General features: G+C 24.1%; 4 protein-coding genes across 4 annotated transcripts; 3 read left to right on the plus strand and 1 right to left on the minus strand.

Moving 5' to 3' along the window:
* Positions 1-256: 256 nt before the first annotated feature.
* Positions 257-5,184, plus strand: NIF4 (NLI interacting factor-like phosphatase, putative; the record flags this gene model as incomplete). Its single annotated transcript, XM_029004445.1, has 3 exons — positions 257-4,409; positions 4,663-4,864; positions 5,079-5,184. 3 exons carry the CDS (start codon positions 257-259, stop codon positions 5,182-5,184), a joined length of 4,461 nt encoding a protein of 1,486 aa, XP_028861133.1.
* Positions 5,185-6,178: 994 nt separating this feature from the next.
* Positions 6,179-8,599, plus strand: PmUG01_08028800 (conserved Plasmodium protein, unknown function; the record flags this gene model as incomplete). Its single annotated transcript, XM_029004446.1, has 1 exon — positions 6,179-8,599. The coding sequence occupies one exon, from the start codon at positions 6,179-6,181 to the stop codon at positions 8,597-8,599; it is 2,421 nt and encodes an 806-aa protein (XP_028861134.1).
* Positions 8,600-9,795: 1,196 nt separating this feature from the next.
* Positions 9,796-11,195, minus strand: ATG18 (autophagy-related protein 18, putative; the record flags this gene model as incomplete). The annotated part of the gene is made up of 2 exons (XM_029004447.1): positions 9,796-10,808; positions 11,066-11,195. The coding sequence occupies 2 exons, from the start codon at positions 11,193-11,195 to the stop codon at positions 9,796-9,798; spliced, it is 1,143 nt and encodes a 380-aa protein (XP_028861135.1).
* A 2,233-nt stretch (positions 11,196-13,428) lies between these two features.
* PmUG01_08029000 (zinc finger protein, putative) lies at positions 13,429-15,794 on the plus strand (the record flags this gene model as incomplete). The annotated part of the gene is made up of 4 exons (XM_029004448.1): positions 13,429-13,507; positions 13,841-13,907; positions 14,088-14,182; positions 14,515-15,794. 4 exons carry the CDS (start codon positions 13,429-13,431, stop codon positions 15,792-15,794), a joined length of 1,521 nt encoding a protein of 506 aa, XP_028861136.1.
* Positions 15,795-16,628: the final 834 nt, after the last annotated feature.

Genomic DNA, 16,628 nt, shown 5'->3' on the forward strand with positions numbered 1-16,628 from the left:
CACTTGTTCATTATATTACTTGTTCGTCATATTACTCGTTCGTTACATTCCTTGTTTTCTATTTCCGCTTGCGTTTTCTGTACCTCACTTCTGCCCCATTTATTTTTTATTGTGTAATTATTTTACAAGTTCCGATTATTCTATTTAAAATGATGTGAATTAGTCCAAATTCAGTTATATAACTATGAAATCTTTACGTAAATTGTGTCAAGTACTTATCTTTTTTGTTTTTTCAATTCTAAATTCCTTTATCTTAATGGATAAGACTAAAATATATTTACCGGAAAATGTAGTACTACCTTGTAAATTAAAATGGACTGTAGATAACAATACAGTAGTTAGCTCTAATCAAATAATTGCTTTTATAATTGAAACAAAAAATCAAGATATAAGTGGTGATAATAATATTAATAATAATGATACACTTCATAACAATGAAGGAACAAATTCCTTAAAAAATGAAAACTATATTGACATTAACAAAGGGGATAATACTACTACATACAGCAGTAAGCATGAGCATGTGTTTGATATGAAGAATATCCCTATTTTTAAATATGACAAAACAAGTACCGATTTATATGAAAGTTGCATTAATTTATATCGTACTGATTTAAATAATAAAAAAAATGATAACTCAAGTGACCATTCAAATGACCAGGAAAATTATAAACCAGATAATATTTATAATACATTCAGTTGTTTAAGCAACACTCAAAATAATTGCTTAAACAATGGTAATAATTTTCCTAACGAAATGTATAACAAAGGAGAAAATGCCCCAAATGAAAATAATAATAACCTTGAAAAATTACATATAAATCTTAATAACTCAAAAGACAAACAACTGAACATAAATGATACAATAAAAGAAAAAAAAATTCTTATAAATTCTATTCTGGATGGAAGGAGAAATTGTGAAATAAAAAAAAATAACTATATTCCCTTACGGAGTAATTATTGTGGTAGAATAAATATTATAAAAAGTAATTCAAGTCCAGAAAAAGGGGAATTTATATGTATTAACGATTCAAGTGAAGCATTATGTGAAATAAATGATATAAAATGTAAACATGAAGTAATATTCTCAGGTTTATGTACCAATTGCTTTTTAAGTCAGGAGGAAATTGAAGCTAATTATAATGTTAATAATAATAATAAAGATGTAACTTATGTTATATCCCCAGGTTTTTTAACAAATATAAAAGATTTATATATAAATGCAGAGAAAGCTATGGAGTTGGAAAAAGAAAGAATAAAGAATTTAATTCAAAACAAAAAACTTTGCCTAGTTTTAGATCTAGATAATACACTTCTACATGCATCATTTTCTGTTCTATCAGTTAATGTGAATAATGAAGTAATAGACATTACCACTGAACTTGGTGAAGAAATAGCATCTGAAGAAAATTCTGTACAATCAAAATATAATCAAGATTTCCAAGGAATAAGATTTTTTGATTATGAAAAAAACAAAGATTCGTTACTCCGTGGAAAGGCAAACAGTAAGAAAGAAGATAATGTAAACGCCAAAAATTATTTGGACGTTAATGTTAGCAGTAGTAGCGGTAATAGCAGTAGTAGCGGCACAAGTAGTAGTAGTAACACCAATGAAAGATCGGATAACGCTGAAATGCATTCATCTGATAAATCGACTGATCGAACAAGCCATCAAAACAATGAAATAAGTGACGAACACATGTACTCCTTTTTTTACGGGAAAAAGGGAAATGAACTGGATGAGAACAACAAATATGAAGATATACAATCAAGTTATGAAAATTATTGCGATTTTTTAACAAAAATGAATACAGTGAATTTATTTAAACATAACGGAAAGTTTATACACTACGAAGATTTAAAGGACGAAAATGTCAAAAAAAAAATTGAAAAAATAGAATCATGTATATTAAAAGTAAATACAAAACATCCAAAAGGATCTTATACTGTATACTATAAATTAAGACCAGGGGTAATTGAATTTTTACAAAAAATGAGTGAAAAATTTGAATTATATTTGTATACTATGGGAACAGCAGAACATGCAAAATCTTGCCTATTCTTATTAGATCCTCTTAGAAATTTTTTTGGAAATAGAGTATTTTCAAGAAAAGATTGTGAAAATGGTTTAAAACATTTAAATAGAATTCTTCCTACTTATCGTAGTATATCAATTTGTGTTGATGATAGTGATTATATATGGAAAGAGAATAGCTCATGTATTAAGGTACATGCGTATAACTATTTTCCTGAAATTAATTTTTTTGAAGATATAAAAAGAAAACCCTATTACTTGACAAAGTTTTTTGCTTTCGCTCAGTCTTTTTTAAATTTCTCCACAAGTCTTTATCGATTTATTAATTTTAAATGTAATGAACATGAAGAAATGAAGATGTATGGAGGAGGAAAATTGCGTGGTCCCACAAATTCCCTTTCCAATGTGATGCTGAATTTAGAAACAAAAGAGAAGCTAAAACAAAATAAAATGAATGGAGGAGGAATAGTTTGTAAAAATGCAGAAACAGATAACAATAAAAACATAAGTAGTACACAATCGCATCAGATAAATGAAAATAATTTTAGTGCAAAAGATGCGCAAACAAAAAGTGTAAACAATGAAAATTCTTCAACTCTACAAAATTATAATTTAATAAATGAGAGTAATAATAATAAAGAATCAGCACAACCAAGTGAAGAGATTCTTATTGATGTCGACAAAGAATTTCAAACAGACAGTGAACCTGATGAACAAGCTAATCCCAATTTAAATAATTCCAATCAGTTAAATAAGCAAAGTGGTGATAATACGGTTGATCCAATCATTGATCAACCCAATCATAGTATAGATGATAATGATAATATATTAAAACAAAATAATAATGAATATAATGAAAACACACAAATACAAATTAGTGAAGATGAAAAAGACAATGTAAATAATAGAGAAAAACATGTGAATAATAGTTATAAATTATTTACATGCAATGAAAGTAGTAGTAATCAGTTAATAAGTAACATGACTGAGAATAATAATTCTGATACTATGAGTAAGAGTAATTATTTTAACATAGACGAAAAAAGCAATTCTTTTGTTAGTTCAGATGGTTCAAATGTTAAGGAAGATAATAGTTCATTATATCATAATGACGATGGATCCTTTTCCCCTCCCGATTGTGAAAAATATGATCATATAGAATTAGAAGTAGGTAATAATGGTACTGTAAAAAATAAATCATCATCCTTACATAATGAGAAAGGTACAAACTTTGAAGAAGAGGAAAATACAAACAAGGATACAAATAATAATAATAATAGTGACAACGATAACGACAATGATGATGATATTGATAATGATAATGATAATGATAATGATAATGATAACGATAACGATGACGATAACGATAATGATAACGATAATGATAATGATAATGACAGTGAAAATGATAGTAATTCTGAAAATGCAAAGGGAACAAATGTTCGTAAAGATATAAATAAAAAGAAACTTAAAAAAAAAAAAAAATCCAAGAAAAAAAAAAATACGAAAAAGGAAAGCACACAAAAGGATAATTCAAAGGCTAACAATTTTGATATGAAGCTTTTATTGGAATCCTTAAAAAAGTATTTAACTATTGAAGACGATATTATATACAAGTATATATCGAAAAAGAACTTTAAGAAATATGACGCTTATGTGTTAAAATTTATGAATAATTATATTAAGGAAAAACGATCTAAGGAAAGAAGTGAAGAAGAGGAATCAAGAAGAGAGAGAAAAGTAATAACAATGCAAGAAATAAATGAAGCAGAACATGAGGAAGGAGGGGAGGAGCACATAGATAAAATTGATTATCATGTGAAAGAAATAGATGAGGCAAAACAAGCAGATACAGATAAAAATTGCCCTGAAAATTTAAATGAAGAAGAAAAGAAAATAAATAAGGAAAAATCTTTTGATCTTTTACATTGGCCGAATATTTTTAAAAAGGTAGGAAAAAAAATAAAAAAAACAAAAGTGAAAAAACGAAACCCGCATGATAATATAAATAAGAAGGATAATTTAAACGTGGGAAGTTCAAAAGGGAGAAATAATTTTGGTGAAAATTTTTCCACGAATACAAAAAATAATGAATTATATAAGGTAATAAAAAAAACAAATGAAAATGTATATTATGAAAGTTTTTTAATACCAAAAAATTTAAAAGAATCAAATTTTAGAGATAATGACAAACAGCTGTATTACTTAACTACCCTTTTACAAGAAGTGCATGATATTTTTTTTAAAATTTTTGATAATTTCAAAACACATAAAATGATTGAAAAGAATGAAGAGGACCAGATATACAATTATTTTTTACGATATCCTGTCGTTAGAACAATACTAAAAGAATTACGCAAGCAAGTTCTAAAGGGTAAGGAAAAAATATAAATGTCCGCTGTATATTTATATAAAATACAAATTTTAAATGCTATGTGTTCATATGCCTGGACATTTATAGCGTCTCATGTATAATACATGACCTTCATATATTTCTCCTGGCATAGTCACTGACGAGTACATGTACACGTATATGTATATTTGTTATGCATGTCTATGCACACCACTTAAGTATGTATGAATGTGTGATCACATACATGTTTTTCTGCTTTTCATATTTTTGCTAGATTGCGTCTTTAACGTATCCTTATTGCCCGTAGAAATACAAAGAAGCGATTTTATGGATTGTATATTGAAACTTGGGGGGACAATAAATAATGATAAATATACGCACGTATTAACAATAAATAATATAGAAAATGATGAAAATTATAAAGATTATAAAGTAGTAAATTTGATGTGGTTTGAAAGAGCCATATATACATGGAAGTAAGGAAATATACAAAAAAAAAAAAAAAAAAAAAAAATACATTAGCTACAAACACATTTACTACATTCAATATACATATAATATCATGTGTTATTTATTATTTTAGATAAATATATTCACATACGGTGTTTTATTTTCATAGTCTTTTTTGATTTTATTTCGTTTCCATTCATTTTGTTTTGTTTTATTTATTTTTTTTTTTTTTTCAAATAGAAATATCGATACAAAATTTTACAACATTAATGCGTGGGAAAAAGCACACAGGAATTTTTGGGACGTTATTGAATATGAAGAGGAAAAAGATGAAATAAATAAGTGAACAAAAACAAGCAAGAAAACAAATAATCATATAAATAAATAAAGCAATACCATATTTTGAACTACTTTTTGTATTCACTTTCTGCAAACTTTTCATTAAATATAATTTATTTGAACAATTAAATTTGCCTTATTATAATTTGTGTTTTAGTTACATATTTTCTTCCACATATGCTTACATGTTTTTGTGTACATGTACGTATATGTAACATACATGTTTTCTTTTTTTTTAAAAACATATGTATTATTACTTCATATGCTTAATAAAATATGTAAAAAAAAACCGTAGTTATTTTTCCTTTTCTTTCCCTTTTTTTTTTTTTTTTTTTTTAATGCTTAAAAAATAGAAGTAATTGTGATATATATACCCACATTATTAGTATATACATTCATATTACTATGTACAAATATATCAATATATACGTACGTATATATATATATATATATGTATGCTCCACTTCTTTATTTTTTATGCGATTATTGATAATGTCCTTTCTTATTATGTGTACCCTCTACAACACATAAAAAGAACTAATTTTAAAAATGACTATTAATTAGACCACTATAAAATAAAGAAAAATGTTTAAGAATAAATTGGGTTAAATGTACGGTTGGAGAAGGGAAATTAAAAAAAGGATAAGAAAAAAATCAAAAGTTATAAAGCAACAGTAACAAAGCAAATGTAATAAAGCAAATGTAATAAAGCAAATGTAATAAAGCAAATGTAATAAAGCAAATGTAATAAAGCAAATGTAACAAAGCAAAAATTACAAAAGAATAAGAAAGGAAAAAAATGGCGTTTTAATGACTAAAAAATCACCCATTTAAAAATATAAAAAAAGGGGTATTTTTTGAAGTGAATAAAATTTAAAATTCTTAAAAATGTTGTAACAATTTTAAGGCAAAAAATAGCGAATAAAACAGTTAACACCTTAAAAGGTGAGGTTACATAAGTAGCATTTTCTTATCTGATTTTCGTATAAATTTACAAAAATATGAAAATCAGTCAAATAAGAAGAAAGGCAGACTTGTCACTAATAGTTAGGAAAAGATTACCTTCTTTTTTAAAAAAAGAAAAAATAAACTTAAGAAAAAGTAATACGAATAATAACAACAATGACATTAACGATATTAACTTTAATAAGAAAAAAGTTAAGTACAATCAAATTCCGCAATTTGTTCAGGCCATAATAAAATTTACGAAAAAAAATAAAGGTTGGTGTGATGAAGATGATGTAATAAATAAAAATAAAATAATATATTTTAATAATTTGTTAAGCGAAATTCCAAAACACAAAGCTTCGCTTACATCAGCCCTGATACATGAAATATATCGTTGCTTATATAAGTTGAACTATATAAAGATAGACGTTATTTTTACCTTATTTAGCATATTAACAAATAATACTTTAGATTTTTCAAATTTAAGTGGATATGTAAATTGTGATTTTAAGGAGTTAATAAATATAACCAAATACTTGTATCACTTTCAGAATATATGTAATACTAATATTCAGAGCATTCTTTACAACAATGAAAATTTTAAGCTAATAAAAACTGTTGAAAGATATTTGAGGGAGCATGCTAAGAATGAAAATTCGTTTAATAGGAACACATGTTGTAGCAGTGTAATTTATAATCATATTTATAATTACATCTTAAAATTCGATAACCCAGATAATATAGATATTCTACTGTATTCTTTAATAAAAGGAAAATATGCGAATACAGCTAAACAAAATGTAAAACATGAAAAGGATTTAGCGTTGCCATCTGATAACTTTTTAAAAAAGTTGGGTACAGCATCACCTGAAGGTGATAATTTTATATATGAAAAAAACAATCTTTTAAAAAAACACGAAAATGATAGTGTCTGTATTTCATCCTTAAATGAGGGGAACAGTCACGATAAACTTAATAAGAATCGGGAGGAAAATGAATGGATTTATTACCCCCATATGAATCACCCCAACATGGATTCCTCTCGAACAAATTGTGCCAATACGAATTCTTCCCACAAGGATGATAATAAGGAGCTACTAATTGAATATATAAGCAATTTTTACAAAATAAATGATATGTTTAACTATTTGTTGAACAAGGTCGTAATTTACTTTAACGAAAATGCGCATATATTTGACTTTTATAATTTAAAATTGTTATTTTTCTTTTTAGGAAAATTTCAGAAATATGACTTAAACTTATTAGAAAAAATTTCAAGTAGAATAATGGATGAAATTGAAAAAATGAAAGTTAATCCTAAGCTCTTGAATAATGATCATCTTACAGAGGAAAATAAAAAGTATAATTATGCAAATAATAGAATTAAAAAATTAAGGAAAAAGTATTTAAATACATATATGAAAATAGACTCAAAAGAATTCCTTATCATACCATACACAATTGGAATTTCCATGAATATATATTTTAATAATTATTTAATTGAATATGTAAATATATATATATTAAGTTTAATCAATTCGAGGGTTAATTGTGATATGGAGAATTTCATTTATTCTCTAATAGGGTATAAATATATTATGCTGCGCTTTTTTATTCTGTATAATATTTGCTTGTTTAAGGAAAAAAGCATAAAAAATGAGAAAATATTACACAAGTATAATTTATTCATAAGGAAGTTAATTAAAAATGCAGAAGGTACTGCAAACACATATACTACACATAGGTTAAATGTAATAGGGGAGCAAATCCAAAACAGCCACATAAACAACATTAACAGTATTAACAATATTAGTAACATTAACAGTATTAACAGTATTAACAATATTAACAATATTAACAGTACTAACAATATTGATAATTATCATTACTACTTTCCTAATACTTCTAATAATAAAGAAGTTCGTGATTTTATTCCAACAAATGTAGGGGATGATATATCTAATCGGGGAACATGCCTTGATAAATATGATTATGCAAAAAATAAAGAAAACATGTTACACGAAAAAAGTAATCACATACATGATAACAAAATAGAATATAATTATTTAAACAAAATAGACGACAAAAAAAATCAAGGAGAATATGCAATAGTAAGTCCCGATTATGTTTTCAATCTTTTACTTAATGAGTTTCAAATGAACATAGAAAATATACATTTGGTAAATTTTGATGAGAATTTTATATATGAAAAATATAGTAGCGTACAACTTCAAAACTTTTATTTTTACTATAAAAAATTATTTGATAAGGTGTATAATTATGCTATATTTTTATTAAGTAAGTATGATATTAATGACAAGCTCAGAATTTATAAAAATTTGAGGTCTCTTTCGTTAAGTGATCAAATCATAAATGACATATACATTGAAGTACTCTATGAAAAAATTGTTCTTAATTCGAATAGAAATATAATGAATGCCTCAACTACTTTGAAATATATAAACAATTCATAATAGGTTAAAATAAAAAAAAATAAAAATAAAAATAAAATAACAGAGCGGAAAGTAGTATTCCATAAAAAATTTAATTTAAAAAATTTTAATAAGAAGGACGTGAAATGAAACAAGCATTTTTTTCCTTATACAGTTTAAATATATATTTATATCTACATATATATCTATATGTATATACATACATACACACACACGTACATGGGGTACACACATATACATAAAACTTGCATTATATGTATATGCGAATATACATGATGTATACATGAAAATGTGCATGCAATTATGTTGGTTAAATATTTTAACAAGTTAAAAATTTAAAACGTCTATATAATATAGAAATATATATTCATATATAAATAAACTGGAAAATGAAAAAAAAAATAAAGAGGTAAACACGGAATAACAAGATGGGAATGAAAATTAAGATTAATAAGTTTTTAACGAAATGTGTTTTGAGGTGAAAACTAAGAACATGCGCAACATACGTGTGTAGTATACACATAAAAGTACATACGTATATATACATATATACACACAAACGCATGTTTTGTGAATGCACACATATATGTTGTAAGAAAGGAATTTATTTTTAATGAATCATATTAATTATTTAGACATTATAAGAATAATAAGTTCGAAAGTATATCCCATATGTGTGATCTTTAAAAGTATAAAACATATTTCAATATGTATACAAATCAAAGGCGCTAATGGCATGGAGGCACAATATATGCACTTGTATATATATATAAACTATATATTTATATATACACATATATAGGGGGAACATTTAAAAATTATATACTACATGAAACATTATACATGTATTTATAAATAACTTATTGAAACATTTACTTTCCAGAAATTGATGCAATGATGCAGAATTATATGCATTAAAATATATAACAGAATATGCCTTATTAAAACATGTTATATAAACATATATATATATATATATATATATGACGGTTATACACATTTACGCTTATGAGAGATTATGGGCTTCAAAAAAATAGCTTAATTTGCTATAAGTTACACACGTATAAACATAATACATAGATATAATTCATATGCAAATGCATACATACATAATACACGCGTAAATGCAGGGGCATATTAACACCTGCATATACGCATAACCCCACCGGTACGTGCAATAGGTATATCATCTTTTAACAAAGAAACATTACTACAAATTAATCGAAGCTGTGTGATGATATTTTAAACATGTCTCCACCAATGTGCTCATTAAACCTTAACTTGTATATAATTCCATTTGAACAAATAACAATAATACAATTTTGATCATTAACAAAAGCACAAATAGATGAAATTTTTTTACCAGGTAATTTATATGAAGCAAAGCTCCATTCACTATTTAAATATGGGTGACATGGTAATAAACATTTTAAACTTGATTTTTTATTTTTGGACTCTTTTTCATAATTTAATAATGCTGGAGGTGATAAATTTTTTCCTTTACATATTATATCTACTTTTCTTAATGGTCTTTTTTTTTTATATATTGAAAATACATGAACAGTGTTTCTACTTGAAGTTAAGCAAAGCCAGTTATTATCTTCACTAATATTTAATGATAAAATTTTCGCATTTTTTGTTCCTCTTCTAAATTCATTTAATAATGTTCCGTCAAAAGTATTAAACAATCTTATAATAGTACCTTTTGTAGATGATGTTACTAATAATTTTCCATCATTACTTAAATTAATACATGCCACAGAATTATCATGTGCATAAATACTTAAATTAGTCTTAAAATTAATGTAAGGTAATTCCTCATGTATATTTTCACTTGAATTTATTTCAAATATATGAATATTAACTCTACCTTTTATAGGTGACAAATAAGCAATAATAACATTTTTATCAATATTTGATAGACAACATAGTCCTGATAAATTTTTTGAAGTATTCAACGTTTCTAATAATATTATATCTTTTAATCTATATATACATAATTTATATTCTAGTATTACAACAATTATTTCTCTTAACAACCTAACACCAATAATATTTGAAGAAAATGTTAATTTAGCTATTTCTCTCATCTGTCTATCATCCCAAATAATTAACACATTTTTTGCCCATTTACCCTTCTTATCATTTTTATTACCTGTTATAGCTAAAATATTACATCGATATAGCATTTCTGCTAAATATAGCCCATTTTTGTTCCTGTCTGTAAGATCTGCAAAAGAATCAAACGAAAATAATTTATATATAGCATGAATGTTAAAAAAAGAAATTGCACACACAACATCATATGCAGATGCAAACATGAGCACATACATATTGTATCTATCTTTTTAAATATAACTTTCATGCGCAATTCTGCGGATCCATTTTTACAAAATTTGTACATATCTATGTATCTAAATAAACACACGTTCAAGTATTCGCATCTGAATGTATGCACATATGCTCCGAACTCTACTCAGTAATTACCTCTACTATATGTTTGCGTAAAGGGATTCGTATTGTAAATCTTGAATCCTTTTTCATTGGCCATGCATAAACAACCGTAATCTTGATTAAATGCTATATATCTATTATTATCTAATCTTAATGACACCATTTTTCTTTTATTATTTTTTTTTTTATAAATTTAACTAATATATAAAAAAAGGAGGAACTTATTACAACACAACTATGACAAATGTATATGGTAATAAATAACAAAAGCTACATATACACAGGTATGCACATATACATTAGCATACATATGAATACGTAATTGAATATATGTAAAATACACCAAGCTTCAATTTTGGAGGCCACGCTAATGGTTTCAATAAACATATACATATATATTTAGAACATATATATATTATATATATATGTATTATATGTATATTTATTTTTCTTTTAACATAAAAGTTTTTTTTTTTTTTTTTTCTCTCTTGCACTATTTAAAAATCGATCCACCAAAAGTAATAAAAAATATATATCCATTAATAAAAGTTAAAATAAAAAAATTTAAATTATACATAAAAATATATAAAAACTCACAAACATATAAATAATATATTTATAATAGGACGTTCTATATGTTTTGAAATTTATAAGGTGCAAGTCCTCATAAATACATCTCATATAAAACGTAAAATATTGTCATATAAAAACAAAATTATAATAATATAAAAATTAAATAATCATTTACTAAAAAAACATGTATATAAAATCCTAAAAATCAGTTAAAGAACTCATAATTTATAAGATATATCTATGTATATATATAACATATATGATGATATACATAATTTAGATCAATGTAAGCCTATTTTACTTTATGTATACTATTTTGATATCTTAAGCGTACGAAATAGGATGAAGTAAAGAACAAGAAAAGAATAATAAAAGAATAATAATAGAGTATGAAAAAAAAGCAAAAGAAAAACAAAAGAAAAAGAAATTTGAATAAATGAAAAAAGAATAATTTTATATTATTAAAAATAAAAAAAATAAAAATAAAAAAAAACATAAATGAAAGAATAAATAAAATAGTATGTAATAATTTAAAAGCTAACTCTTCTAAAAACATAGTAATGCAATTTTAAAATAGAAAATGGAATGATAATGTATACTGTAATAATTCTTGAAAATAAAAATATAAAAAAAACATAGAAGAAAATGTTTGAATATGAAGAATAACCTGTTTAACAGTACTTTTAATTTATTAGAACATACTTTTAATGTTTTTACATATATTAATATATATGTATGTATACATGCCAATTTATTTTTATAAATGTTATATATATATATACTTAAATTTAACGTACCGTATTTTATGCGTCTGTTGTACATTTTGATAATTGTTTTTTTCTACAAAAAAAGAAATTTAAAAATATATAATGCTTATTCCAGTATACAATAATAAAAGAATTGACATTTATGTGACAAAGTCCAATTAAATTTTATATGACACTAAATTAAAAAGAATTTTTGTTAGAGGCAGTTATGTAATTCTTTTGTTTTGGACTAATGAATAAAGCATGTAAGAAGTTACGTAGCATATGTTATAAATATATATGCGTAAATGTACATATTTTACATTTATATTTGCATATAAATACATATATATATATTATTTGTAGGAAATTTGTAGAATATTTTAACTATATTGTTTTGTTCAAAGGTAAAAGTAAAATTTCTTTTCTGTTTTATTTTATTTTTTATATTTTATATATTTTTTTATTTCATATATATATATATATATTTTTTTTTGTATATTTTTTTATTTTATATATTTTTTTATTTTATATATTTTTTTATTTTGTATATTTCTCTAGTTTATGCATTCTTTTATTTTATATATTTTTTTGTGTTATATTTTTGTGTTATATATTTATGTGTTATATTTTTATGTGTTATATTTTTATGTGTTATATTTTTATGTGTCATATATTTTATTGTTTTATATATTTTATTGTTTTATATATTTTATTGTATTATATATTTTATTGTTTTATGTACATATTTTTATTTTATTTATTCATTTTAATTTCACACGTATATATTTTTATTTTATATATGTATATATTCCTTTTTACCTTATATATATATATTTTTTTTTTTTGTTGTGTTAATTTTTTCCGTGTCCAGCTTCCACTTAATTTTTAATTTTTACTTTACCTTTCCTTTTCTGAAATGTCTATACATAAGTTTATGCTTAGCTTTTATATAATAAACTGCTTATTAAACTGATTTTTAAGAGGTATTATAAGTCTTTGGAAATATTTCATAAATTTTTTGCAGAAGTATATCCTTTCAATTAGTAGTTTTTATAAATATATAAGTAAATAAACATGAGTATACTGTCGCTTTTTCACATTTGTTCCCCTTTTCTAAGAGCTAACTGCTTGGAAAAAAAAGAATTTTATGAAAGTATTTACAATAATATAAAAAGAAATAAAATATGTCAGAAAGATAAACAGTGTTATATATATATATAATGTTATATATATATATAATGTTGTAGATATATATAATGTTGTAGATATATATAATGTTGTAGATATATATAATGTTGTAGATATATATAATGTTGTAGATATATATAATGCTGTAGATATATATCATTTTATGGATATAAATAATGTCAGAGATATAAATAATTGCGCCTAATGAAACGTGCAATTTGCATATATTCATGGGTAAATGCTTATATATATAATAATTTAAATCTTTTAAATTATTACTTTTTTTTTTTTATGACAGATTTCATATGCTCCGTCTGCTTAGATTTATGCGATACCCCAGTAGCAACTCAGTGTAATCACATATGGTTAGTTAAGTTGATGTATACCCAGCAACTCCCACATACAGACTCGTTAATGTATATATGTATGTATGTGCGATGAAATGTCTTGTGTGCCCTTTCCTTTTTTGTTAATTTTATACGAATTTTGTTTTCGTTTTCCTTAAAATTTCCCCTTTTTTTTTTTTTTTTTTTCCTTATCTGTAGTTGCTATAAATGTATGTATTATTCTCTCCTACATAAAAGAAATTGCCCAATATGCAAACGAATAATTAAAAATAATGAACTAAAAAAAATAACAGGTAAAGTGGTATAACTATATTCTATGTAATTAAAGAAAAGTTGTTTTTTTTCGAAAATGATTACAAGTATCATATTATATATTTTTTAATAATTTTATGGGCTCTTTTGGCTCGCCTTCTCACCATATGTATGTATATATGTATGTATATATGTATGTATATATGTACATATATGTGTATGTATATATATATGTAGGTATATATATATGTATGCATAGAACCCTTTGGAGCCATCCCTAGCGTTCATATATTTTTTCTGTTTTTTCCCACCTGCTAATCCGTTTTATGTAGCATGTATTTTTTCTCGTCATTTTTTTAAATGCTTTTCTTAGGTAAGAGAAAAGCAGATTATGAAAATATACGAATAAGATGCTACTTATGTAATGAAATAATTAAAATAAAAAATCATAAAAATCATTTAAAGGAATGCCTATACAAAAGATGTAAGAATTATATATTAGGATGTGAATATTATGATAAAAGAAATAAAATAAAACATCATGAAGAATCTTGTGAGCATCGATTGATAAGTTGTTCAAGTTGTTCTAATTTATTTTATTTTAAAAATAGGATTTTTATGTTATCTTCGAAAGAGAAATATGAAATGAATATACGCTGCTCTTATACTTACTATTCTTTTTATTACAATTTATTAATGAATACTAACTTTAATTTTTTTAATTATAATCATACTACTAATAGTACATTTCAGTGTAGTAATTATATATCTAGAAAGATAAATATATTAAAAACTGTTCAATATTCCCTAGATCATATTTTTTATAAAGTAACTGATGAACATAATAATGCAATTCCATGTAATAAAAATGTTAGTAATCCATATGTTAAATATTTTTCGTGCAATAATAATAATAGTAGTACTTATAGAAGTAAGAAAACAGAGGATAGTAAAAATAGCATTCATGCAATTAATAATAATTTGGTAACTGCTACATCAGAAATAAAGACGTTAAATAGGGATTTTGCGGTAAATAGGCCCCCCATGAACTTATTAACTGATAACAATTTGAATACAGGGTGTACTGAAAGTGGCATTGATGGAAATGTTCTCGTTAAAATAGACAAAACGAGTAAAACAAATGAGGCAAATGAATATATTCAGTTGAATGAGTTATCTCAACATAATGAAGAATCTTATAATGGAGGAAGAGAACATCCATTTAACAAAAACATAAGTGATTACGAAGATTATAGCGAACAAGATGATTCTATTGGAGAAGAATTCTTAAATATTCTCCCATTAAGAAAAAATTTTAATTTTAAAGAAAAGAATAATAGGGATATTATGGTAATAATAGAAGAGTTGTTTCAATTTGATGAAATTGATATGAGTAATATTTACGTAGATAATAAAGAATACTTTTTATGTAACAAAAACTGTTTTAACAATACAATTAAAAAGCTTAGACAGGAATTGGAACGAGCTTTAGTACTCCTATACTTCAGTTGCTGTGTGGGCATGCCTGCTATGTTTACACTTGGTTGTATTAGCTATGTTATGACAAAAGGATTATTTAAATTCTCCTTTTTAATAACGAATGCGTTTATAAGTTTATCTCACAAATTTTTTTTCAAAATGTTTTATAATTAGAAAATTGTAAAGAGTTTTTTTATTTTTAAAAATTGAAAAATTAAAAAAAAAAAATTTCATATAATATGTGATTCATATTTTTATCAATTCTTTTCAGTTTTTTTCAATTCTCTTTAATTCTTTTCAATTATTTCCATTTCTTTTTTTTTTAATTTATTTTTGTATTCTATTTTTTTTTTTTTGTTTATGTTGAACCGATATTATAATTTTTTTCCAAGTTTTTTTTTTTTTAATTAGCATTTTTTTCAAAAAAAATGAAAAATGACGTGGTGACAAAAAATTCATTTACTAAAAAATAAAACTCAGTGAGTTCCAGCTGAACCATCTTTAAAATTGCTAAGGCTGTAAATACATAAGTACATCAATTCAGAACTATAAGTCCGAATAAAAAAAAACAATAAATTTTATTAGGCACAGTTTTTTTTTTTTTTTTTTTAAACGAAAATGTTCTAGGGAGAGAAGGAATGTACTCAGACTAAATCCATTACATAAATTACTTTTTTCCGTTGATATAGTTTACTAGTTTATGAAATACATTGTTTGATTGCTCCTCAATATATATATATATATATATATATATATATATATATACATATGTGTGTATATTAATATGAGGTCACATATCCACAATGAGCATTTACAGACTGTTAATTCCTGTTTTAAAATTAATGTACTGGTTGTTGTGTAACATTTAAACGTTTTCATTTGAGCGGTGTGTACCCTCCCCCCTTTTCTTTTTTTTGCTTATTTTCTATCTTCTTTTTTTATTTTATTATTTTTTTTTATTATTTATCCATTATTTTTCCATTATTTTTTTTTTTAATGCTCTGCTGT

This window comes from Plasmodium malariae, assembly GCF_900090045.1.
Source record: "Plasmodium malariae genome assembly, chromosome: 8".
In the NCBI taxonomy this organism is placed as follows: domain Eukaryota; phylum Apicomplexa; class Aconoidasida; order Haemosporida; family Plasmodiidae; genus Plasmodium; species Plasmodium malariae.